The sequence below is a fragment of the Ochotona princeps genome, chromosome 4 (assembly GCF_030435755.1).
Source record: "Ochotona princeps isolate mOchPri1 chromosome 4, mOchPri1.hap1, whole genome shotgun sequence".
Classification (NCBI taxonomy): domain Eukaryota; kingdom Metazoa; phylum Chordata; class Mammalia; order Lagomorpha; family Ochotonidae; genus Ochotona; species Ochotona princeps.
The window spans coordinates 56,202,055-56,227,473 of NC_080835.1; the positions used below are offsets into that span (position 1 = coordinate 56,202,055).

The 25,419-nt window shown below is 39.4% G+C and overlaps 1 protein-coding gene across 9 annotated transcripts in view; it reads right to left on the reverse strand.

Annotated features, from left to right (window-relative positions):
- LOC101526495 (glycerophosphodiester phosphodiesterase domain-containing protein 4) overlaps positions 1-25,419 on the reverse strand; it is a 94,113-nt gene that overhangs the window by 7,723 nt on the left and 60,971 nt on the right. For 5 of the 9 annotated variants that reach the window (XM_058663623.1, XM_058663624.1, XM_058663622.1 and 2 more), the window contains 4 exons: positions 24,970-25,117; positions 23,155-23,237; positions 22,372-22,424; positions 13,479-14,116 (listed from right to left, as the gene is read on the reverse strand). In XM_058663623.1, the coding sequence (XP_058519606.1) occupies positions 13,659-14,116; positions 22,372-22,424; positions 23,155-23,237; positions 24,970-25,117 (742 nt within the window). In that variant the 3' untranslated portion in view covers positions 13,479-13,658. Of the gene's footprint in view, positions 1-13,474; positions 14,117-22,371; positions 22,425-23,154; positions 23,238-24,969; positions 25,118-25,419 lie in introns of those variants that run through there. The other 4 variants (XM_058663627.1, XM_058663628.1, XM_058663629.1 and 1 more) reach the window with 4 other exon arrangements.

The window sequence follows — 25,419 nt, forward strand, 5'->3', positions numbered from 1 at the left end:
CTGGAAACCTTTAAAATATATAATAGCAGAAAATATGATAAAAGTTATATTAGATATAAAGTGCAAAAGCACCAAATCTTGCTAAAAACAACTAAAGAAAGGCCTAAGTAAATGAAGAGATGTAACGGCTCTCCATAGCTGTGGATTCTGTATCTGCAGATTCAACTACAGACTGAACATACTTTTTTTTTTAACCTGAGCATGTACAAATACTAGCCCCAACTTTAATCCTTAAACATTAGTATATCAACTATTTATATAGCACTTCTATTGAATTGGATCATTGAGATGACTTAACACAGATAAAGGAAAATTGTAGGTTATATGGCTTTTAAAAAGAGATTATTTATTTAAAGGCAGAGTTACAGATATAGAAGGATTAAACAAAAACAGATCTTCCATCCATTGGTCCCCCCACTCTTTGCAAATAGCCACAAAAGCCAGACTGGGCAAGGACAAAACCAGGAACCTCCATCCAGGTGTGCCATATGGATGGAAGAGGCCCAAGTAATTGTGCCATATCTGCAGCTTTCTCTTGTACATTAGCAGGCGCTGGATTATGGAGCAGCCATGGCATGGTACCCACATGGAATTTTGTTGTCACGGATTGCAGCTTAACCTGCTGTACCACAAGTCTGTTCCTTAACATATCGTTTTATATAAGCAGCTTGAACAGCCATGAGCTTTGGCTTCTGTGGCAGCTCCAGGAAACCAGAATTCCACCATACAAGGCACTAGTGTACTTTACTCATGCACTGGGAGACTAAATGTTAAGATGCTAATTCTCCTTATGTTGATATGTAGATTCAGTGCAATCATAAACAGAAGAACATAAGGATTCTGTGTATATACCAATGACACACCAATTCTAGAACTCAAATGGAAATGCAAAAGACCTAGAAAAGCCAAAATAAGAACAAAGTAGAACTAACACTGTCTGGATTTGAGACTTACAAACTCAGCCATTGAGGTAATGATACTAGCATAAAGAAACATAAACAGATCAATGGAACAGAATAAGAAATTCACTCATATGGAGAGGTAATTTTTAAAAAAGTATAAAAGTAATTAATTGGAGATACGATATTTTTAAATATCCTATTTATCACACAGTGCTAGATCAAGAGAATATAAGTATGCCAAATTTTTCTTAAAACTTCAAACTGTACCTTAAAACGTTAAGTGCACTCAAAGCAGATCACAGACTTAAATATGAAATCCAAACCCCATAAAACAAAGACACATGCCCCATACAGGCTGGCAGGGCTCAGGCTGGCATGACACTCTGATGGAAGACCAGGCCTGGGGCACCATATTTGCATGCAGGTTGGAGGCTGACAATTACTCAGGGAAGGGGGTTAGGCATGTGTGAGAGGGAGGACCACTGAGGGAGTACTTTACAGGTGAGGAATAATTACTAGGGGACTTTCATGAACTGGGCCGCTGCACTTGCAAGTAAACAAGGGGACTAAGACCAGGTGGTATGGAGGGTGGAAACTAGTGGACATACCAGAGGCAGACCAACGCACCCTGGGTACACACAAAAGCTAAGACTAAGGCACATGTCTGGCAGGATTAAGGATACAGTACCTGCTGGTGAGTGTTGGGATGGGGGTGGGCCTGGGGGCAGATTCTGCGGTGGATTTGTCAGCTCACTCTTTTGGGACTGCAATACTTGTTGCTTTTGTGTGAAAGCTAGGGTTGGTGACAAAATGAGCTAGGCATGATCACAGAACACACCAACACTCATGAGAACTGGAGTTTGGAGCAAGCCAGGCTGGCTCACGCTGCAGCACCTGCAGACACACCCAAGAATTGGGTATGGGGCTGGCTGGGCCACAGCATCCACCAGAACACACAAATGCAGAGACTGGGAGAGTGTATGCTGGGTAGTGGTCTAGCACTTACTGGCACACATGATATCTGAGTCTGGGAGCAGGCCTGGTGGGGAAATTTGGGGAACTCCCCTGTTGGGCTGTGGTTCCTACTGGTGAGTATAAGAGCTAGAACTAGGGGCAGACCAAGCTGAACATGTCTATAGCATCCCTTGGCATGTGTGTGGCCTGGGTCTGGGGTGTGCCATATTGGGCTGGGCTCCAGCACCCATTGGTTGTGAGAGCAACAAAGAATGTGAGACAGGCTGGGCAAGAGGTCATGGCATCCACAGATCCACATGAGAGCTGGGACTGGCAGCAGGCCAGGTGGTGCTGAGAGAAAGCCAGAATGGGTATGGGATGTTCAAGCAAGGCCACAGTACTTGCTGGTGAAGGTCAGGACCGGAGGCAAACCAAGTCAGACTGAGCCAAACACCCAATGGTGCACATTGAGACCCATGACTGGAAGATGGTCTAATATGGGAGCTTGGGGAAGTCCTCTGTTAGGATACAGCCCCAGCTGTGAGTGCAAGAGCCAAGGGTGGGGCAGTTCAGGCCAGGCTGGGCTGTACTACTCATTAGCATATGATTGGGTAAGGTCTGGGGACAGGCCAGTCTAGGCTGGTCTGAGCCAGTCCACACTACCTGCTGGCAGCTGTGAGAACAGGCAGAACAAGCCAGGTTGAGCCACAACATTAGGGCCAGGACTGGGGGCTATCTGGATTGGGCTAGATTGCTGCATCTGCCAGCAGGAGCTGAAACTATGGGGTAGGCTGAGGAGAGTCAAACTGCAGCACCTGCCAATGAATGCCAAGGTGAGGCAGGCCATGCCAGACTGGGCCACAGAAACCACTGGCACATGCAAGACATCAGGCCAGGGGCAAGGCTTTGGGGCTCCCTTGCTACGTCACTGCTCCCACTAGTGAGCATGAGAACTGGGACTGGCAGTGGACTGGACTGGGCAGGGTTGCAATAACTGTCTACCTACATGTGAACTGAGTTTGGGGGAGAGTTGGTCTAGCTCAGGCCACTGCATCTGCTGGTACATTCAAGAGCCAGTGAAAGTAAAGGCTAATTGGGTTTTGCCGCAGCATCCATTGGCAAGTGCCAGAAATAGGTACAAGTCATGTCTGGTCGGACTGCAGTACCCCTTGGAAAATATAAGATTCAGGGCTGGAAGTGGCCTAGTAGGGCAACTGTGGGTATTTCTCTGCTGGGCTGCAGCTCCCATTGGTAAGCATATGATGTGGGGCTGCAGTCAGGCCAGGCTGGACAAGGCAGCAACTGTCAGCATACTTGTGGGCTGGGTCATGGGGTAGGGTAGGCTGAGTTAAGCCGCAGCACTCATAGGTGTATACAAGACCTGAATGGGATGCAGGATGGACTGGACTAGTCTGCTGCTCACACTGGCACATGCCAGAACTGGAGCTGGGGCCGGGCCTGGTGGAGGTTATTGGGGATTCCTCCAACCAAGTTGCAGTTTCTATTGGTATGCTTAAGGGCCTGGTTTGTGGTGGGCTGAGTTGGGTTAGGCAGCAGCACCTGTGGGTTTGCATAGGCCATGGGGCTGGGAGTAGAACTGACCAGGCAACTGCAATCACCAGTGTATGCATAGGCTGATGCAGGTGACAGACTGAACCAGACCTCACACTAGCTGATACATGTGAGAATCAGGTCTGGGGTCACCACTGGACCACTGGACTCAAAACTCCAGCTACAGGGAAAATCACAGGATTTGTAGTCAGACCTTGGAGTTCATGTATCACGATTAGGCATCCTCAGTGCTGATGTCCATGCAGTGGACGGCATGTCCAGATGCATATGGGGAACATGACAGCTAGCACATTTAGCCCTGCAGAAGATGTCAAGTGCCATGTCAGAGAACAGAAAGCAGAACAGTATGGACAACTATCCTGGACAGGAGTTATTTGTCAGCATACTTGTGGTCAGCATACTTATGTACTTATGTATTCAAATAACGGCACTGATAAAGGACTTTTAAATATGTAAATGTCTAGAAAGTGAAGAAGATAGAATCACTATGAAGTGAACTAAAATCTGAAGAGACTGCCAAAAATATCTACAAACAGCAAGGAAGCAAAGGTACAAAAATGCTTAACATTAACAAACATTAGAGAATTTACTTAACTTAAAATGTAACTTAAAATGGGATTCCACTCCTTGTATGCTAGCATGGTTAAAACAACAAAATGATAAAAAAAAAAAAAAAAAAAAAACAAGCGTTGGTAAAGATGAACAAAATAGAATCCTCACATTGCTGGCATGAACGTGAAGTGGTACAACCGCTTCTGAAATCAGTTTGGTAGTTTCTACTATTCCAGTTCTAGCTATTAAACAAGAAAATAAAAACATATTCCAAAAAACATATATTGTGTATACAATATACACAAATGTTCATAGTGATAATAGCCCCAAACTGGAAATAGCCCAAATAACTATCAGCATGCTATTAGGTACATTATGATATTTTATAGAATATGTATTAGTCTATTCTCCATGGTTATCACAAAATACCTAAGACCAGATACCTTATGGAGAAAACAGGTTAGTTTATCTCATAGTTTGGATGACTGAAAGCTCAATTTCAAACAGCCCCAACTGTTTAGCTCATGCTGAGGGCCTCATGGTAGACAGTATCATGACATTAGGAACGGCAGCATACAGAACTACATTAATCCCTTCCAAGGGTAATACCTACAATGGACTAGCCACCTACATGTCTTACCACTTAAAGGTTTCACTGTATCAGCAGACTAAGAACGAATCTCCTGCACGTGAACCTCTTGGGAAAAAAGTGCATCCAAATAGTTGCAAAATGGAATATTACTTAGCAATAAAAATTACCAAGACAGATGACACAGAATAATTGCAAAAATCATTATGTTCACTGAAAAAAGTTAGACATAAGTTAGCCTATACTGTTAGTTCCACTTATACAAAATTCCAGGAAACACAAACTAATCTATAGAAGAGAAGCAGGTCACTGGATGTGAAACACAGGGAACGGCAAGAGACTTTAGGGTGTGATGAATTGTTTTTCTCTTGGTTGTGGTAATAACCCAACTCAAGACAGTGTAATGCTTCAATAATCTGTAATTTACTATGGATTAATTATCCCTTACTTTTAATTGGCCTGATAATTCATTAGAAACATTTACTGAATTTCATATATATGCTAGGCATTATTTTAAGTATTGACAATGCAAGAGTGAATCACACTAAAAATCCCTTTCATCCTGGAGCTTACATTCTTCTTACAGGATGACAGAGGTAGAGGTAAGAATTTGTTTGCAATTGCAACTTACTTGAGTAAACCTCTCTTAGAAGTTATTTGTACTAACACTTGAAGTAGCTGAGAGAAAGAACCCTTTGTTACCTTAGGGGACTGATTCCAGGCTGTGGGTAGCCAGCACAAACGGCCTGAGGCAAGAGCATCTTGATGTTTGAGGAGAAATGAGGTCAAGGAGACCGCAAAGTGAAGAGATAGGAATATGTAGGGCATTGGAGGCCACTGCTGGGATTTGGGCTTTACTCCAAGTAAAGGCATTCAAAGTTAGGGACAAGGAATGAGGAATGACATGATTTGATTAAAAGTCAGAGTAGGGAAACTTTTTTTGTCAAGAGCCATTTGGATATTTATGATTTGCAGGTAATAATAAAATAACAACTTAAAAATTAACCTGCTATCAATTTATCAAATTTTGAGGCGTGTGCCTCTGATTGCTTTGATACAGCCCGACAAAATTATTTTTACTGACCTCATATGGCCTGTGGCCAGACATTCCTCACCCATTTTAAGTGGAATCACTTTAGTTGCTGTGCTTAAAATCGACATGGTAGAAGGGTGGGAGTGGAGTGGAGTTTATGATGTAGGAAGTAGCAGTGGTAGTAGTTGGAAGTAAATAATATGGATATACTTTAAAAAGTATACTTAACATAACTGGAGAACTATTGACACCACTTGAGCACATATCTCAGAGCATGCCCCACATCCGGGACTCGGGGTGGGCGGGAAACCGGGTGGGGCTTCTCCCTCAATATCCTCCTTTACCTCAGATACAAGATGGAAACAATATGGACATAATAGTATTGCCCACTTCCCTATCCCCCTGAACCCTTTTTTTTTTCTTTCTTTTTCTTTCTTTAACTGTAATTAACTATGTAAAGATTGTCAACAACAACACAATAAAATAGATTCTAAAAAAAAATAACTATAAAAAGTATACTTAACAAAATTTATCAATGAGTTGCATAGGGACAATCACTGATTTTTGGCCAGAAGAAAAATAAAACACAAAGAACCAACTAGGGTATATTGTTGGCATGAACCCTCTTTGAAAACATTAAAAGATGGGAGAGCAAAGCAAGTGCTGAGCAGAGCTGGAAAAGGAAAATTGCCATGGGAGGTAAGCAGAGCTTAATGGAGGCCTGTGGGAAGAATGTAGAGCAGAATGGATAAGGAAAAGTTGCTGAAAATGCCTGAGGTTGCTGCACATGGCCTAACCTAGGAAGTGTAGTATGGCCTAAAGCCTTGGGAACTTGCACCCATGTGGGACCCAGAAGAAGCTCTTGGCTCCTGGTTTCAGCTCAGCTAAGCTCTGGTCATTACAGCCACTTGGGGAGTGAACCAGGAGATGGAAGATCTTTCTTTCTGTCTCTCCTTCTTTCCGTAAATCTGCTTTTCCAACAAAAGTAAATCTTTTTATAAACAAATAAACAAACTCACTCAAAAGGCACCAGGTACAGAAGCTAGCCACACACCTGAAGGAGCCAGAAAAATAAGAGCAACATAATCCCAATATTAAAGAAAAAAAGTAATCAAAATAAAAGAGGAAATAAATCAAAGATCAAAAGAACAATACACATAATCAATGAATCAAAGAGCTGGTTCTGAGAGAATCAACAAAACAGATTCCCTGCTAACCCAAATGGTCATAAAAAAACTAAGAGAAGACATGAATAAACAGAACCAGAGATGAAAAGGGAAACATAACAATGGACAGCTTGTACACACACAGAAAAATGAGGAACTATTACAAGCAACTATATGCCAATACACTGGAAGACTTACAAGAAATGGAAAGATTTCTGGACTCACATATACCAAGAAGAACCAACCCTAATTCTCCAGATTAACTCAACCAATAGAAAAGGAGGTAATCTTTCCAAACTCCTTTTATGATACCAACATCATCTTAAAAATAAAGCAAAATAAAGACACAAAAGAGAAAGAGAACTACAGAATGATATCCCTGATAAACACGGACATAAAAATCCTCAACAAAATACCAGTCAACAGAATTCAACAATCCTAAATACATCAGATAGATCATTCACTCAGGTCAGTTGAGATTTCTCCCAGGCATGTAAGGCGGGGGGGATTGAAAATAAGCCAATCAACAAATGTGATATGCTACATCAACAATAAGAACAACAAAAACCATATGACCATCTCAATAGATGCAGAGAAGACATTTGATAAAATCCAACACCATTTTATGCTAAAATCCCTAAGCAAGATGAGCTTTATAAAAGGAACATTCTACAACACAATCAAAGCAATATGCAAAAAAATGCCAGCATCATAATGAAGGGGGAAAAATTGGAAGTTTCTCACTAAGATCTGGAACTAAACAAGGATGTCTTCTTTCACCCACTGATATTCAACATAGTGCTGGAAACTTCGCCAGACCATCTAATTCAATTGGAAATAACGAAGTTAAATTATCCCTGTTTGCAGATGACATGATGTTATACATAAGAAAACGAAAAGACTTATTAGAGGATATTAGAACTCATAAGAGAATTTGGCAATCTAGCAGAACACAAAATCAGTGAACATAAATTGATGGCCTTCGTATATACAAACAACTCGATGGCTGAAGAAGAACTTGTACATAATCCCATTCAAAATAGCAGAAAAACCACCTTCGAATAAACCTAACCAATCCTAACCAAAGGCATGAAAAATCTCTATGAGGAAAATTGTAAAACATTAAAAGAAATAGAAGAAGATATTAAAATATGTAGAAATCTGCCATGTTCATGGATTGGTAGAATCAACATCATTAAAAAGTCCATATTACTGAAAGTGATATACAGATTCAATGCAACCCGAATCAAAATCCCCAAAAATATTCTTTTCTCAGCTGGAAAAGATAAGCCAGAAAAGACATGGAAACACAAGAGAACACAAATACCCAAAGTTATCTTAAATAATAAAAACAAAGCTGGAAGAATAACAGTACCAGACTTTAAGATATACTACAGGGAAGTGGTAATCAAAACAGTCTGGTACTGGCACAGAAATAGAGAACATCAATGGAACACAACATAAATTCTAGAAGGGAGTCAACACATGTATACCCAATTAACCTTCAACAAGAGGACAGAAAATAATCCATGGAAATGGTTGGTCTCTTCAACAAATACTGTTTGGATAATTTGATATCTGCATGTAAGAAACAAGACCACCACCACCCACTTTCACCTTATACAAAAATCAAGTGTAATTAGACCAAGGATAAAATCTGCACTGAGAAACCATTAAACTATTAGAGAAAACATAGGAAGCATTCTACAAGATAAAGGCATAAGTAATGACTTCTTCAAAAGTCACCAAAAGTACAGGTTGTTAAAGCCAAAATAAACAAGTAGGACTATATCAAATTAAGGAGTTTCTGTACAGCAAAATAAATGATTATCAAAGCAAAGAGGCAACTAACAGAATGGGAGAAAATATTTGTATACCACAACACAGATAGGTGATTAATACCCAGGATGTGCAAAGAGCTTCAGACACACAGCAGGAAAAAAAAACAAAAAAAAAACCCAGTTTAAGAAACGTGCAAAGGAATTTAGCAGGCATTTTCCAAAAGAAAAAATTCAAATCATTAATATACATAACAACTAATGTAGGAAAAAGAAATAAAAACCACACTGAGGTTGAACTTAACTCCAGTGAGAATGGCCTAAATACATAAATCTTCTAACAATACCTGATGGCGTGGATGTGGGGAAAAAGCTGTCCTATGCCACTGCTGGTGATGGTGCAGATGGGAGCAGCAATTAAGGAAGTAAGTATAGAGGGTTCTCAGATAACTGAAATTATCTACTATATAACCAAGCACCCTGACTCCTCAGGATATATCCAAATGAAGTAAAACCTACCTATGAGAAAGTGACCTGCATTCCTTTATTCACAGCTGCACAATCTACAGTAGCGAAGACATGAAAACAACCCAGATGCCTGTTGAAAGAATGGATAAAGGAACTGTGCTACATCTGTTCCATGGAATACTACCCAACCATTAAGAAGAACGAAATTATGATTTGCAATAAAAATGGTCCCAACTAGAGACTATTCAGTGAAAAAAGCCAATCCCAAAAGGAGAAACATATGTTCTCTCTGATATAAGGCAACCTTCATGCAAAATACAAGATAATTACATATATTAAGTAAACACATATCTACATATAGTCTCTTAAATGAACAATATAATAGAGACTAGCATACTGAGAAGTAAAGATAAGTTGCTGTAGTCATCTCCACTCCTGAACTTAGGATAACTATTGAAACTGTTTAAAATGCTTTGACAATAGGATACTAGACTTTCTACCATTGCTTTATAGCTACAATGCCATGATACACTTAAAACAGCAAAATGTTGGCCTTGTGCCTTTTCCTGAGGGATTATACTATCATAATAATATTGGCGGAAATAGTAGGGGGAAGAGGAAAGTTTGCAACTGCTGGGATAACCATATGGGTGCCAGTTCATGTCTCAGTTGCTCCACTTTCCTTCCAACCCCCCACTTGTGGCCTGGGAAAGTAGCACAAAGCAACCCAAAGCCTTGGGACCCTGCACCTGCGTGGGAGACCCAGAAGTTCTTCTTGAATCCTGGCTTCGGACCAGCTCAGTTCTGGCCATTGTAGCCACTTGGGAAATGTATGTCAGTGGACAGAAAAATCTTTCCATTTTCTCCTTCTCTGTAAATTTGCCTTTCCAAAAAAAAAAAAAAATCTTTTTTTTAAAGTATCAAAGACCTAAACTTTAGAAATAAAATTATAAAATTCAAAAAACAGTTAAAATGCTTATAATTTTGGACTTAGCAATGATTTATTAAATATCATACCAAATACAAATAACAAAAGCAAAAATTTGACTTCATCAAATTAAATTTTTGTTATTTAATAGCATACCATAAAGAGAAAAGACAACCCACAGGATAGGAAAAATATTTTAAGTAGCACATATGAGATTAATATTAAGAATACATAAGAACCCAAAAACTGAACCATAAAACAAACTACCAGATTAAGAAATGGGCAGAGAATTTCTAAGGAGATTTTTTCCCAAGAAGATATATACACAGAAAAGAAACATGAAAACATGCTCAATACAACTGATTATAAAGGTTATGCAAAATCACAAGGAGATAGAACTTCAACATCAATGAGGTACCACCTAACGCCAGTAAGACTGGCCCACATGAATAAAAGCACCAACGACACTTGTTGGCGAGGTTGCGGGGAAAAGGGAACCCTACTCCACTGCTGGTGGGGCTGCAGGCTGGTACAGCCTCTATGGAAATCAGTATGGAGAATATTCAAACAACTCAAAATCAACATACCGTATGATCCAGCAATAGCACTCCTAGGAATATATCCAGAACACTTGTTCTATGAGAAACCAACATGCACTCCTATGTTCATAGCAGCACAATCAGTAATTGCAAAAACATGGAAACAACCAAAATGCCCATCAACAGAGGATTGGATAAGAAAGCTATGGTTCATCTACTCCATGGAATACTACTCAGCTATTAAAAAAACAAAATGCAGTTCTTTGTGGCCAAATGGGCCAAACTGGAAACCATAATGCTAAGGGAAATGAGCCAATCCCAAAAGGTTAAATACCACATGTTTGCCTTAATTTAAGATGATATGATGTTATGTATAACATGTTATGTTTTGAATGTTATATGTTGTGTATAAACTAAAATTGAAATGTAAGTGAGGTGGTCACAGAAGGTGGCTGGGAACCCGCATTTACTTTTAACATATTGGTTACTCATTACTATGTCAATTAATTCCATAATGATGTAAATTTTTGCTGATGGTATGTTGGAGCTTTCAATTGACTGGGATGAATACTCTGCTGGCTCTGTCATCAGACCAGAGAGGGTATACCTAAGAAGCCTTTGAACTTGACGGGACAATAAGATGCTGGACTCTATGTTTGGTATACGCTTGCAATGGGGAAATCTCAACTGAACTTGAGCTGTGGTTATGCAACAAGGTGGAGGAATCCACCATGGTGGGAGGGTTTGGGGAGGGGTGGGGAGAACCCAAGTATCTATGTAACTGTGTCACATAATACAATGTAATTACTGAAAAAAAAAATAAAAAAAAATTTATGTCATATTAAAAAAACAAGAAAATAAGTACTGACAAAAATGTGGGGACATTAGAATGTATATGCATTGCTGGTGGGAATATAAAGTGGTGTAGCCATGCTATAAAATTATGGGCATTCCTCAAAAAATTGAAATTATCACAGTCAAAGATTTCTGACGAAATACCTTAAATACGTGAAAGCAGAACATGAAGATGTATTTCTACATCCATGATCACAGCAACAGAACAGCAGTGTTCATGATAGGTAGAGGCAACTCAAGTGTCCACTGATGGATGAACGGGTAAACAAAATGGGGCACATATGTGCAAAAGACAGACTATCAGGAGCACACGCTGCAACAGGGATGAACCTTGAAAACATTATGCCAAGTGAAATAAACCAGTCACAAAAGGACAAATACTGTATAATTTTATTATATAAAGCACATAACAGTAGTCAAATTCATAAAAAGATAAAGTAGAATGGTGTTTTCCAGAGGCTACGAGAAGATGGAAATGAAGTTATTGTTCATTGGGTGTATAAACAATACCTCAGCTTTACCAATATAAATGAAAATATAATCATACACTTGAGGTATCCAATTTGACTCTTTCATATACTATACATTTGGAAATAATCACCACAATCAAGAAACTGACACATCCTTTACATCACATTCTCAGAGTTAAATGTGTGTGTGCGCACGCACACACATGTGTAGTAGGAATACTTAAAGTCACCTTTTCGGCAAATTTCAAGCACACAGATTTATTATTTTTAGATTGAATAGCTCTTCAGCACTGTAGTATAACTGAAACTTTGTACCCTCTAAACAGCATCTCCTTCATTTTCCCCTCCATGTAATTCCTTGGTAATCACCATTCTACTTTGATCCTTTTACATATAAGTGAGATCACATGGTATGTTTCTTTGTGTCTAATTTAGTTCAGAGTTTATAGAATGAACTAATCCTGTTCTCCATAATGCTTTGAAGATTTAAACATTTATATTAATATTTATTTTTATTTTAGCTCTTATTTGAAGGAAATAGTGACATTCCATTCCTAGTGTCAGTCAAGAGGACAGGCTCAGGCTACATTGTGTTGCAGATTAACATCACTGCCTGTGACACAGACATCCCACATGAGCACCCATTGAGTGTCCACTTCCCATACAGCTTCCTGATTCGCCTAAAAAGCAACACAAAACGGCTCAAGTATCTGAGACCATGCCATCCATGTGGGAAACCTGGGTGGAGTTAGAGGCTTCTGTGTTTGACTTAACCCAGTCTTAGTAATCATGGTCATTTGGGAGTAAACCAGCAAGTGGAGGAGCTCTCTATATAATAATAAACTCTGCCTTGAGATGAATAAAGCTTTAAAAAAGCACAGGCTAAGGAGTTTATACTTGTGTTTGATTAACAAAATATTGTTAAATATTACTTTTTTATTTCTTTGCACTATTTCTCTCACTTAATAGATCTTGGGCCTTCTTTGGAATCTTCCAGATTGAGAGATAGACAATGTGCTGTGGGTCCATTGGGTGTTGTGGAATTTTATCTACTGAGAATTAGCAAGCAATAAGGTATATATAGAGAAGGAAATACTCAGGCCTGACATGATAACCCAGTGGTTAAAATCCTTGCCTTGTATGTACCAGGATCCCATATGGGCACCGGCTTTACTACTCGGCTGCTCTACTTTCCATCCTCTTCCCATCTCTGCTTATAGCCTGGGAAAGCAGTAGAGGATGACTCAAAGCCTTGGGACCCTGCACCCACATGTGAGACCCAGAAGTGGCTCCTGGCTTCAGACTGGCTCAGTTCTGGCCACTGTGGCCACTTGGGGAGAGAACCAGCAGACAGAAGATTTTTCTCTACCTCTCCTCTCTGTAAATCTGCCTTTTCATTAAAAATAAAATTTTTTTAAAAAAGGAAATATCCTGCTGCACATTAGATCAGAAAATGTGGTATGGAATGAGATCTTTGCTACTGACTGATATCATTCCTTGATGGGTGGGTACCAGTATTGTACTCATCCTCTAGTATTCACCAATCTTTGTGATCAGAGAGGGCACCAAAAGCAACATCACTACTGACTTCCTCAGAGGTTGCCTTTATTGACATACAGATGTTCAACCATCACTCCTTAGTAGGAGATACTACAGAAGTGTTAGGATCAGACAAACCATGTAAAATCAGAGCAGCTAGCTTCAGGTCCAAGAGCACACAGAACTGTTTTTTCCTTGCCTATCATCTTGAGATACATTCTTATAGGAAAGCATGACCAAAACTCTCCTGAGTCTAAAGAGTCTTTATCATGCCCTTTTGACTATCTACTCTACTTGGGGATGAGGTATGTAATTAATTCTTCTTTGACAACATCTCAGAGGTGAAGGACATATTGGATGGGTTAGAATATAGTGTTGTAAAGATTTCACGGAAGGATTCAGTCATGGGAACCTCTACAGGGGGCATTGGTTCATCAACCTTCAATGTGGGCAGTGTAGTTTGGAGGACAGTAGTGCTGGTGGCCTCCCGAGTGGATGCCTGGCTGTGTTCAGAGACATGGTGGGGTACCAATGATTTAACATGAGGTTCGGCGGGCTTTAGTGGAGTGACAGTATTCTTGACAGGCCTCAGTTTCTTCTTGGGGGTTAACAAAAAATGCAAAGTGTGTGGGTGGTTATATACATCCTTGGTTAAAGCTGGTTTGAGGGCTGATAGAGTCCAGGGGCTTTCCATAACTCTTGCAGGAGGTTTTACAGATAAGCCTGAAGCTTCTTGACTCCCACTTTTTTCCTTTGAGAGGCTTATACTATCTGTGGGATAGAAAAGACAGAAACACAAATCCTCAAATGTTACTGTCTCTGCCAGTCATGTCTGAAATCCAAGTCATCTATCAAATGTCAGCTTATCACTCATCCTTCTAGATTCTCGTCCACAAGTTTTTTTCCCCTCTATTCTCTGTCTTTGTGTAAACTTTATCAAGGGTTTCCAATTGAGCTTGAGGCTGTAGTGTGTGAGGCTCTAGCTTTCCGCAGAAACCCTCAGCAAAGGCTGACATTTGCTTAAAGTTCACACATACACCACTGGTTGATTACAAAATAATTTCAGCAGAATAAGGATATCCTCAATTAGAATGGAAGCTTTTTTAAGGATATAGACTTTGTCTTGCTTGGCACTACAAACAACTTCATAAATATTTGTCACACGTTAAATGCTAAATAAATATTTTTTTGTCTGATTTACAGGGAAAAATAAACAGTAGACACTGCTAAATAATAGGGCTAGGACATCAAAACCAAGCCTACTAAATACAAATGTTAAAAAATGAGATGACATACAAAACCAAGAAAACATCATGAAATTAAGAGTATAATATGGTGAGGAACTATGGGGCAAAATCTAGAAAAAACAAGAAACCTAGAAAATGAGAAGTCAGAGGAGTAAAACAAGAATTTGAATTTCTTTTTGCCCTAAGTATAATTAAATACAGAAGAAACAGCTTCAATGCATGAGTTGTTTTTTTTTTTTCAGCTTCACAAGAATGGGATTTTTACTGGACATGATCTTGTAAGTCTTCAACATATCATACTCTCAAATTCATGAACATGATATATTACTCCAATTATTTGGGACTTTTTCTCTGTAGAGTTTCTTAGTTTCATGGACCATCACATGTTTTTCTTCGAGAGGTCTTTAAAGCTAAAGTCTGTTTTGTTGGGCATTAGTAAAACCACTCTTGCTTTCTTTTGGTTAGTATTTCCATAGAGTATATTTTTCCTTCCATTCACTGGTCAGCCCTTTTGTACTTCTGGATTTAAACTAAATCACCTGGAGAAATCACATAGTTGGATGTTGTTTTCTTAGTCCAGTCTGCCAATCTTCATCTTTATTTGGAGAGTTTAAACCCTTTATATTTACAGTTCTGATTAATAAGGATGACTACCACTTTGCAGTTTGTTTTCCACATGCCTTAGAGCTCCTGTCTTTCATCTCCTGTATCCCTTTTTAAGTTTTATTTTAGCACATCATGGTATGAGTTTCTTTGTGTTGCCTCTACCTGGAATTGAGTTTCTTGAATTTTTTTGTTCATGTCTTTTACCAAACTGAAAAAAATTTTTTTAATTTCTGTTGAGACTGATGAGCAGTCTAAAAATGAAAGCAAGAAGTGATCAACAGAGGTATATAGAAATATAGATGATTTTCAATCATCTGAAATAAAAATTTCCTAGGAAGAAAGAGGACAATGGACAGTATATATTCTATTTTGCCAATAAATGTGAAAATTTAGATCAGCTATTCTTACAGCATCATTTAGGAACCACTGGGAATCTCTGAGACCTTTTTGAAAGAGGAGATCTGGTCTATAAGACCAAAATTAATTCTACTAAAATGTTATTTACTGGTTTCATTGGGATTATCTCATTCATGTTTAGAATTTTTCAGACTATGACAAGGTGACACTGCAAGAGCTTGAATTCAGGACTAGACTTGAGGATTGTTAGCATCTATTAATCCAAAAAGTAAAAAGATTTGTAAAAATGTAAAATGCAACCATACTTTTCACTATAGCTTTGTTTTATGACTATTTTGGAATAAAAGCTTCATTTGATTGATCTAAAAGGCAGAAAAACAGAAAAAGGGAAGGACACCGATGACAGAAATCGTTCCTCTGTTCAGATGTCCACAAAGCCAGAGCTGATCTAGGCTGAAGCCAGGACCCTGCAACTAAATCTGAGTCTTTCTCATGGTTGGCAGACAACCAACAACTTGAGCTGTTAGAAGCTGTTTCCCTGGAATGGAGAGCAGAGCCAAGACTTACACTCCGGCAATTTCATATTGTGTGCGGGCATCGCAAACAGCAATTTAACCACTGTACCAAATGCCCACAACCCAGAATTATTTTAATTAGTAAATATTTTATGGCATTATGGTTAAAAATGATAAGAAACAGATTTATATTCAGAAAAGCATCATTTAACAGAAATAAACCCAGAAATAGATAACAGAACTTACAAACAAGGATCATAAACATTTATAACTCTGTTTAGATATTTAAAGGAAACATGAACACAATGAGAAATATTCAAAAGGAACCAAATGGACCCTGTGAAAATAAACATACATAGTGTATGAAATTAAAATCTAATTGGAAAGTTGAAATGAACAGATTAGATGTTACAGAAGAAAACATCCGAGAAGTTGAAGACAAAGTATGGAATAGCCTTCGTGATTTTTAGTCTCTGGTTTACGTTTCTTGCACAAGCTCCTTCCTCTGAGTAGGGTGAGATACTTGAACATGAGAGATCACATTTCCCTTGATTAGGCTATATTAAATGACTAAAGTGGCAGGATAGTGGCTTTCTTGCTCAAATTGTACAATACTCCATCACAGCACACAAAAGAATCAGTCCATTAATTGGAACTGAAGAAGTAAACTACCAGGTTGTCAGAGACTTGAATGGTTAGGACCTTATGATGGTTTCTGGGAGCTCAGAACTAAGTCTTATCACAAATAGCAACAAACAAACAAACAAACAAACAAACAAACAAAAAGCCACTTCAGTTGCACCACCATAAGAAATTTCATTCCAGTAATTATTAGTGAGCTTGAAAGAGTCTTAAGCCTCAGATAAAATCAAAGCCCCATCAGACACCCTGATTTTAGCTCACTAAGACTAAAGCAGGGCCTTCTCATCTATCTACGTCTATGGAATAAGACAGCTGTGTTGTTCAGGCTTGAAGCTAATTTTTTATGCAGCAATATAAGACTAACAGACACAGTGGGAGTCTAAAACAGGCAGAAAACACAAATAAACAAGTCTCAGCCACCTTTAGCATCCATGTAATTAGAACCTCCAAAGAAAGTAGAGCGTGAGGGAGAAAAACATCTGAAGAAACAAGGAGTGAAAATTTATCTAACTGGATGGAAATTATATTCCGACAGATCTAAGAATTTCATTAAACTCCATGCAGGATACAGACATCCACATACACACACAAAAATAAACCATAATTAAATTACTAAAACTAGTAGTAAAAGAAATCAATTTAAAATTAGCCAGAAGAGGAAATGAGAGACTACAAACACAAAGATATAAAAAATGAACTTTCCATAACAAACTACACAAAAGGAAGACAAATGATTAGCTCCTTTAAACTGTGGGAAAGGAGACAAGCTCTGAGGCACAGTTAGTTTAACCAGTATGCATGATGCCCACATCACATACTGAACTGCCAGTGTGAGTCACAGCTTCTCTGCTTCTGATCCAGCTTCCTGTTTAACATGCCTGGGAAGGCAATGCAAGATGGTCCAAGTGCTTGTATGCCTGCCATTAAAATAGAGTCACAGTTGGAGTTTCTGGCTCATGGCTTCTGCCTTGCTCATTCTTGACTGTTAAAAGTATTTGACAAGTGAACCAGTGGATTGGAGATCCCCGTCACTCCGCCTTTTTTGATGAAGTAAATAAATCTTTAAAAAAATAAATAAAAAGCTGAAAAACACATTCTCAAGCTAGAGAAGTGACAAATGCCTTCTGGGGGCAGTCATGGCATCAAGAGGTACAAGAGCCACCCTGGAGGTGGTTGTGGTGGAAGACATGGCACTGTGTATAATGTTAGAGGCTCCATTCACCTCAAGATAACTGGATGTGACTATGGTTTTTGCTATGGTATGGATGTCTCCCCAGTCTTCTTTCTTTCCTCGATTCTAAACTTGCTCCTGCACCTAAGTATCTCATGGAAGTAACAAAATAGGGTTTGAATAGATTTCTCTCTTTCTGGGTCATACAAAACTATTTTCTGTAACAGGTCACTAAGAAGAATGTTTTAAGAGATTTATCTATTTATCTATTTGACAGTTACAGAGAGAGAGGGAGAGCAAAGAGAAAAATATTTCATTGGTTGGTTAGCCTCCAAATGCCTGCAATGCCCAGGGATGGACCAAAACAAAGCCAAGAGCTTCATCCAGGAATCCCACATAGGTGGCAGAAGTCCAAGTACTCAGGCCACCTTCTGTTGCTTTCTGAGGCACACCAGCAGGAAGCTGAATTGAAAGTGGAACAACCAGGACATCAGTGCCCATAGATGTCAGTTTTGCAGGCAACAGCTTAACGCACTATGCCACAGGTATACAGTATAGGCACCAGTTTCTGTCCTAGCTGCTTGACTTCCAATCCAGCTCTGCTGGGATGTCCAGGAAAGCAACAGAAGTGCTTGGACTTCTGCCTCCCACTTGAGAGACCTGGATGAAGCTCCTGGTTCCTGGTTTTGTCCTGGCTCAGTCTTAGCCACTGCAGTCATTTGGGGGAGTAAACCAACAATTGGAAGATGTCTTTCTCTATGTCTCTTCCTCACTCCTTAACCCTGTCTTTGAAACATACAAAAAGTAAATCTTAAAAAAAAAAGAATTCTTTAAAAAAGAGGGGAAAGTTTAAATCTATTTCCTGCCTTCCCTACTTTCTTAAAACCACTTCAACCTGGTGGATGGTACAGTCAAGTTAATAGACTGTTTCTAAGGCATAAAACCACCTGCTTTATCCAAATTTATATAGTTCTTCAAATATTCTTTCAAAACTCCTTTCCCACCCAAGCTTTGCTTGCTATTACTGTGTTCTAATCATTTCTTGGATGAATTGCTATCATGGGATGAATTATCCTCAGAGCCTAATTCAAATGAGGAAGCTCAGGATATGTTTCGTCATGAGAGAGAGAGAGAGAGAGAGAGAGAGAGAGAGAGAGAGAGAGAGAGAGAGAGAGAGAGAGAGAGAATGTCATGTAAGGACACGGAAGAAAATAATCTATAAGAAAGCCCTCATATTCACATCCACCTCCTTGGGCTTACAGCTTTCACACTGCAAGAACATAAATGTCTGTTCCTCAAGGCACCCCATCAGGGAAGTGTTTTAACAGTCCTAACTTACTGATACAACTAATGATAATCATAAGGTAGCAGGAACACAGCCTTTAGACTTTTACTCAGAAAGTAGAGTGATTTTTAATTTAGTAAATGCAGTTACGATTTGAGATTCCTGACAGTTATAGATTTGAGTGAACTGGGCTCAAAGTTTCCATTTCAGAACATATTAGCGACCGCTGACCCTCATTTGATTTTTCCAAATTTTCTTTTTTTTTAATTGCATTTCATTTTATGACATCATTTCATAGACTCTGAGGTTCCCCCAACCCCTCCCCATACCTTCTCCCCATGGTGGATTACTCCACCTTATTGCAGTATTACGATTTTTCCAAATTTTCTAGCATACTTTCCATGGTCTCATTTGGATCCATTCCTGCAACCCTAAGTGGTGTATCAGTTCAGTTCTTTGCCACCAATCCATGAAACATTAGGCTCTTAACCTCTTACACAAGAACTTACAATATCACTGTTTTGTGACTGTACCAACTTAAGGTTCCAGAACTGTGGATAGAACCAATGACCCAAACTCCATAGCCTTCTGTCTCCATATTAGTTTTTCTTTGACGCTAGACTGAGTTCCCAAACTAGTGGTTGACTGTATGATTCTCCACACAACACTCTAATAAGCTCTGGCTTCCTTTCGTCTTGCTGATTTATTTTCTGAATCTTGAGTTAAGTAGCTGAATAAAAATTTTCTTTTACAGAAAAATCCATCCATATCACTCTTAAAATCATCTACCAACTCCTTGTAGCCTATATGCAGAAATTAGTCTCTAGCCTAGCAGTCCAGGAGTTAAGCAGCTTTCTCCCTCCACTTGCCCACACATATCACTTATAACTGTCACCCTATAAAGCACCTTCAGTCCTAAGAGGCATGTTACTTATTCTGTCCTGCACCAAACCTGGCCCACATGTCAATGGCTACTTTTGCCTGTTTTCTCATTGATCTGCAAGCCAGTCCTCCTCTCTCTTGGGCCACTCTCCACAAACAGCCTTCAGTTATCTTCAACTCCCACTATAGGGCCTGGAATAAAATGGGTACTAATAACTGCAATGAATGGGTGTATGAATAAGTGAACAAAGACCTATGTTTGAAATCTTTCAAGGGATTTCACTGCTTATACAATATAGTCCAAGATCTGAAGGTTGATGCAAAGGAACATCCCTGTCTGTTGCAGATTAGCTCTAAGAGGATACCAAAATCTGCAGATGCTGAAATCTGTAGCATGCCAATCTTATATACGTATACAGAGATATCCATATTACATGCATACCTTTCATCATCTCTGGAGTACTTATATGGCTAATATACTGCAAATGCTATGTAAATTTTGCTATACTGTTACTAAAAATTCAGTCACATGATTCATAATGAATCTTCAATTTGCAATTAACTTCCTATGTGATGGTAGTTCCCCATGATTATAATACAACTGAAAAATTTATACCTACTGACTTATATCCATAACATTTAGTATGATACATTACTCAAGTGTTTGCTGCAATGCTGATAATCTATGCACTGTCAGTCTGTTAAAAAGTATAGCATACAGAATGTTGCAGAGTAGAAAATATTTGACCATCAATGATTATATTAATAGTTTATATATTGACTATACTAAATTTTTTGAGAGACAAAGACAGAACTATCTCCTGTCTTCTGGTTTACTCCTCAAATGTCCATAACGACCTGGTTTAGCCAGTATTAACCTGGAGACTGGGAATATAGAACAGATCTCCCACCTGGCTGATTGAAATCCAACTACTAGTCAGCATCTGCTGCCTTCCAAGCATTTGCTTTAGTAGAAAGCAAGAACTGGGAGTAGAGTCAGGACTTGATTCCAGATGTTCCAAAGTGGGATGCCGGGATCCCAACCAATGTCTTAACTTTGAGCCCAAACATTTGCTTCTATACATTTTATCACTATTTGAGAGTATATTCCTTGTGCTAAAAAAAAAAAGTTTACACCAGCAGTAGCTTCATACATCTGATAATCACTATGTCTCCCATTTTTAAAATATTCATTGTATTTGAAAATCAGAGAAATGAATAGAGGAAAGGAAACAGAGAGAGAGAAAAAAGGAAGTATAGGTTAAGACAGTGAGGGGTAGTTGGGTATAGAGGAGATGTTTCATCCACTGGTTCATTCCCAAAATACTTGTAACAGCTAAGGCTGGACCAATCCAAAGCCAGGATCCAGGAACTCCATTCTGGGTCTTCCATGTGAGTGGTAAAGACAAAAGAGCTTGAGCTATCATCTGCTGCCTTCCCAGGATGTGCATGAGCAGGAAGCCTGATCATGCACATCTAAAGTGTAACTCCAACAGTCCAATCTATTCTGTTGTTTTTTTTTCGGTGATTGTCTGTTTGCTCTCTTGGCTGTATCTCATATGTTTTGATGTTTTTATGTCAGTTTGTTTGCTTCTAAATAATCTCTATTCTCTAGTAGAATTCATCAAGTGCTCATGAAGTATACGATGGCATCACTTTAAAAAAAAAAAAAAAGAGAGAAGCAGGCATAACACAAACCAGACATTCAGGGAATAGGGCTATCGCAAAGCAGCTACTTGAATACTGCGCCAAATGCTAGCCCCTGCTACATCTTTTGATCACATCATTTTCTCTTGGGCTTGATTTTATTTTGCACTGTTTTATTTAGCATGGACATAAGAACAATATGCCACACACACACACACACGTACACACATCACATACAGCCTATGTCTGTAGACTCTGCCACCTGGCTTTGTGTAAATACACCTGATGTTTACGACAATAAAAACTGTTTAATGATGCATTTCTCAGAACGTACCCTTATTGTTTAAAAAAAAAAGTATAAGGAAAAAGTCTGTACATGTTCAGTACAAATCTAACTACTGGAAACCCAACTGTGTAACACATATCCCCAGCACTGTAACCATTTTTTTCCCAAATATTTTCAAACTGTGGTTGGTTGAATTCTCAGAGGTGGAATCCAGAGATACAGAGTGGGCAGATAGTATTTTCTGACTTCTCCCTGGTCTTCATCCTTCCCCAACTTCCCAGACATTCTCAGCTCTGATCAGAGGCACGACATGCAGACACCACCCTGACTCCTGGGGGCACACAGGTAGAGATGGAGAGATAGGAGCAGGCTACATCTTTGACTTTACCTGTTTGAGTGCTAACGCTTTCATTCAATTTTTCTTTTTTCATCTCTCTATGCCTAGAAAGAAGCAGATCAGTCATGAACTCACAAACTTTTTTTTTAATATAAAAACCAATAATCCAAGGCAGTGGCCAGAAAAGAAACACCATCCAATCAGATTTGAGCATGAGGTTTGTGTTTCTCCCATTTGAAGGGTAAGTCACAAATCAAGATGGGGTCAATAAGCCTATGCTTTCCATTGACATTCTTCTTCCAGTATGTTCCTTCCATCTTGCACTATGAAATTTGCAATCCCATAGTACTGTCCTGCAAGGATTCTTATCTATCATGGTCCTGGACTATGGCCTAGAAAGTGGCAAAGATTTTGCCAAGTTCACTCAGCAAACAAGCTGCAAATCAGGAACTAAATCTCTGCTTTCTGAACTTGCTCTTTGCTCAGCATCCTCCTCTATCCAGGTCACAGCAAGCAGGAAGGTGGAGGCACTTGTCTGGAACAAAATTCAGGGCCTGCCCTCTTGCCACTAAGTGGTCCACACTGAATCCACAATAAGAGATTTGACAAAGCTTTAGTAAAGTTTTTCCCTGAAAATACCACTTGGGAAGGTGGATGGGGCATAAGGATTCATAGGTCGCATGAGAAGAAGTTAAACATTTAAATTATATAACCCATGTTCCCAGGTATGATTACTGGAAGAGTGTATCTCTTTTTCCCTCAACCTTCTGTAAGAATCCATTTATTACTCTGATTTGGGGACGAAATCACTTAAAATTAACAATACATACTTACCACTGAAAACAAAATATGGCAATGATGAAAGTTGCAGAAATAATGTCCATGAGAAACCACATGAATATATAGTACCTTGGTGTCTGCAAAACATAATACAGACCACAGTTAAAGAACTTCAAAGTTGGAAGGGGATTTTAAACCACATGGGCTCCACTGCCAGAACTGGAGGAGAGAAAGAGGGTATGGGCCAGGTGAAGAAGCCTTGACTGATGTGGCAGTCTCAAACATGAAGAGCACCTGCAACTATCCTACCAAGTAACTCTCACAGAGGTAGGGGCACTAACTTACCACTCCTTGTCCACACACAGAGGTCTGAAGGAATGCCAGAGAAATCACACAGGGAGTTCACTCTGGACCCAAGGCTCAAACCATAAGTTTCTGGATTTAGGGTACTCCCGTGTTTTCATTGTATCATCTCCCCAAACTGGACTGTGCAGTCAAATATCCTAGGGCAGCTTTCGGTAACACAGGTTTCTGGATCTCACAAAGACCTAAGGAATCAGAATCTGCATTTTTAACACGATCCCCAGGTGATGTTCTCTCTCCAGTCTTGACATTGATTAGGTCTGAAACAGAGGCAAGTGAGGGTAGAGACAAAAGAAAACACAAGACTGCCTCACCATTTATGGCTCTCTACCTAAAGCTTTATAACAGGCTGAAGAGTTTGGAATTTGTATTCTCTTGAATGGGCACTTGATTCTGATATGACACTTTATGATGACTAACAGTAAACTTTTAAAAACCATCCCAGAGGGGGCTGGAGTCACGGTATTAGCTGCAAGGCCAGCATCTCATATGGACACCAGGTCTAGTCCTACCTGTTCCACTTCCAATCCAGTTCTTTGTTTATGAACTGGGAAATCAGCAGAGGATGGCTCAAGTTCTTGGGACCCTGCATCTAAGTGAGAGAGCAGGAGGAAGCCCCTGGCTCCCAGCTTCAAAAGGCTCAGCTCCAGCCATTCTGGCCATCTGGGGAGTGAACCAGCCGATGGAAGACATCTCTCTGTGTCTGCCCCTTCTCTCTATAATTCTTTCAAACAAAAATAAAATAAATATTTAGAAAAATCATTTGAGAATGACTGGAAAAGCTGTGGGACATGAGTGAGATTTCATTGAGAAATAGAAAAGCCTAGTTCATAGATCAGCTTTAGAGAAAAAATGGAGCAAAGTTTAATTTTCATTCAATTGATCTACTTTATACAGATAAGAAAAACAAAACCTGTAACAGTAACTCATTAACTTCCTTCATAGATAATAAGGATTAGGATTTCAACAGACTCTAACTCTAGTCTTTAGGTCCCCCAAGCCTCTGGCACTGAGTAACAGTAAATAAAAGGACTATGATGGGAAACCAGGAGAAGCAATTTGACATTGGTGCTCCCCATTTCGCAGGCATTTTGTGAAGGACATACAATTTTCACTATGGAAACAAGTACCATGGTTTCTTTCATACCCCATGGCTTTGCTCATTTTATTTGCACCTATAGGATGCTGGAGCTACACTAATTAACCTCTGGAGTTAGAGCTTTGAATCCCTACAATATGAGACTTTTAGGTTGGGCAGAACACAAGTGACTCCACCACCATGCTTGAGTCAAGCTGACACTCCCAGCCAGGAATGTTTGCAATTCCAAATCACCCTAACCTTGTCTCTGTGCAGAAGCCTTGATGGGTACTCCATGCTACCAATCATAGGCATGTGCAAACCAAGGAGCTGCTGCCTTCTCCCATCCTCTGCATCTAAGATGCAGTGCTGTACACCTCACGCAGTCACCCTGCCATGTGGAAGTGCTCACTGGACAAGCAGCTCACCATGAAGAAGTGAGGAGAATCAAGCTGACTCAGGAGCGGGATGTTGTCTGTGGTCACCGAGTCAATCCTGGAGCACCAGGCCAATGAGAAGAGCCAAGGCTCATTGACCAAGTATAGGTTAATGTTGATATTAGCTGCTTTATAATCTCTGGAATAAAAACAAAACCAATAGAGGGTTTAGACCCAGTTTTGTTCACAACACTTAAAAGTTAGAACAGTCAACATCTTTGTGAAGGACTACTGCCTAAATCACCAGAATCAGATAGTCCAGGGACAACTTATGACACCAAGTGACAGAATGAGCTCATGCTGCCATAAAATAAAGAAGTGTACTTAACCTTTCTGTCTCTATAGCAATACTGTGTCCTAGTAAACCACATGTACTAAGAAAAGTTAGGAAAAAAAAAACAAAGGAAAAGAAAAAGGGGGAGGGGAGAAACAGGAGAAACC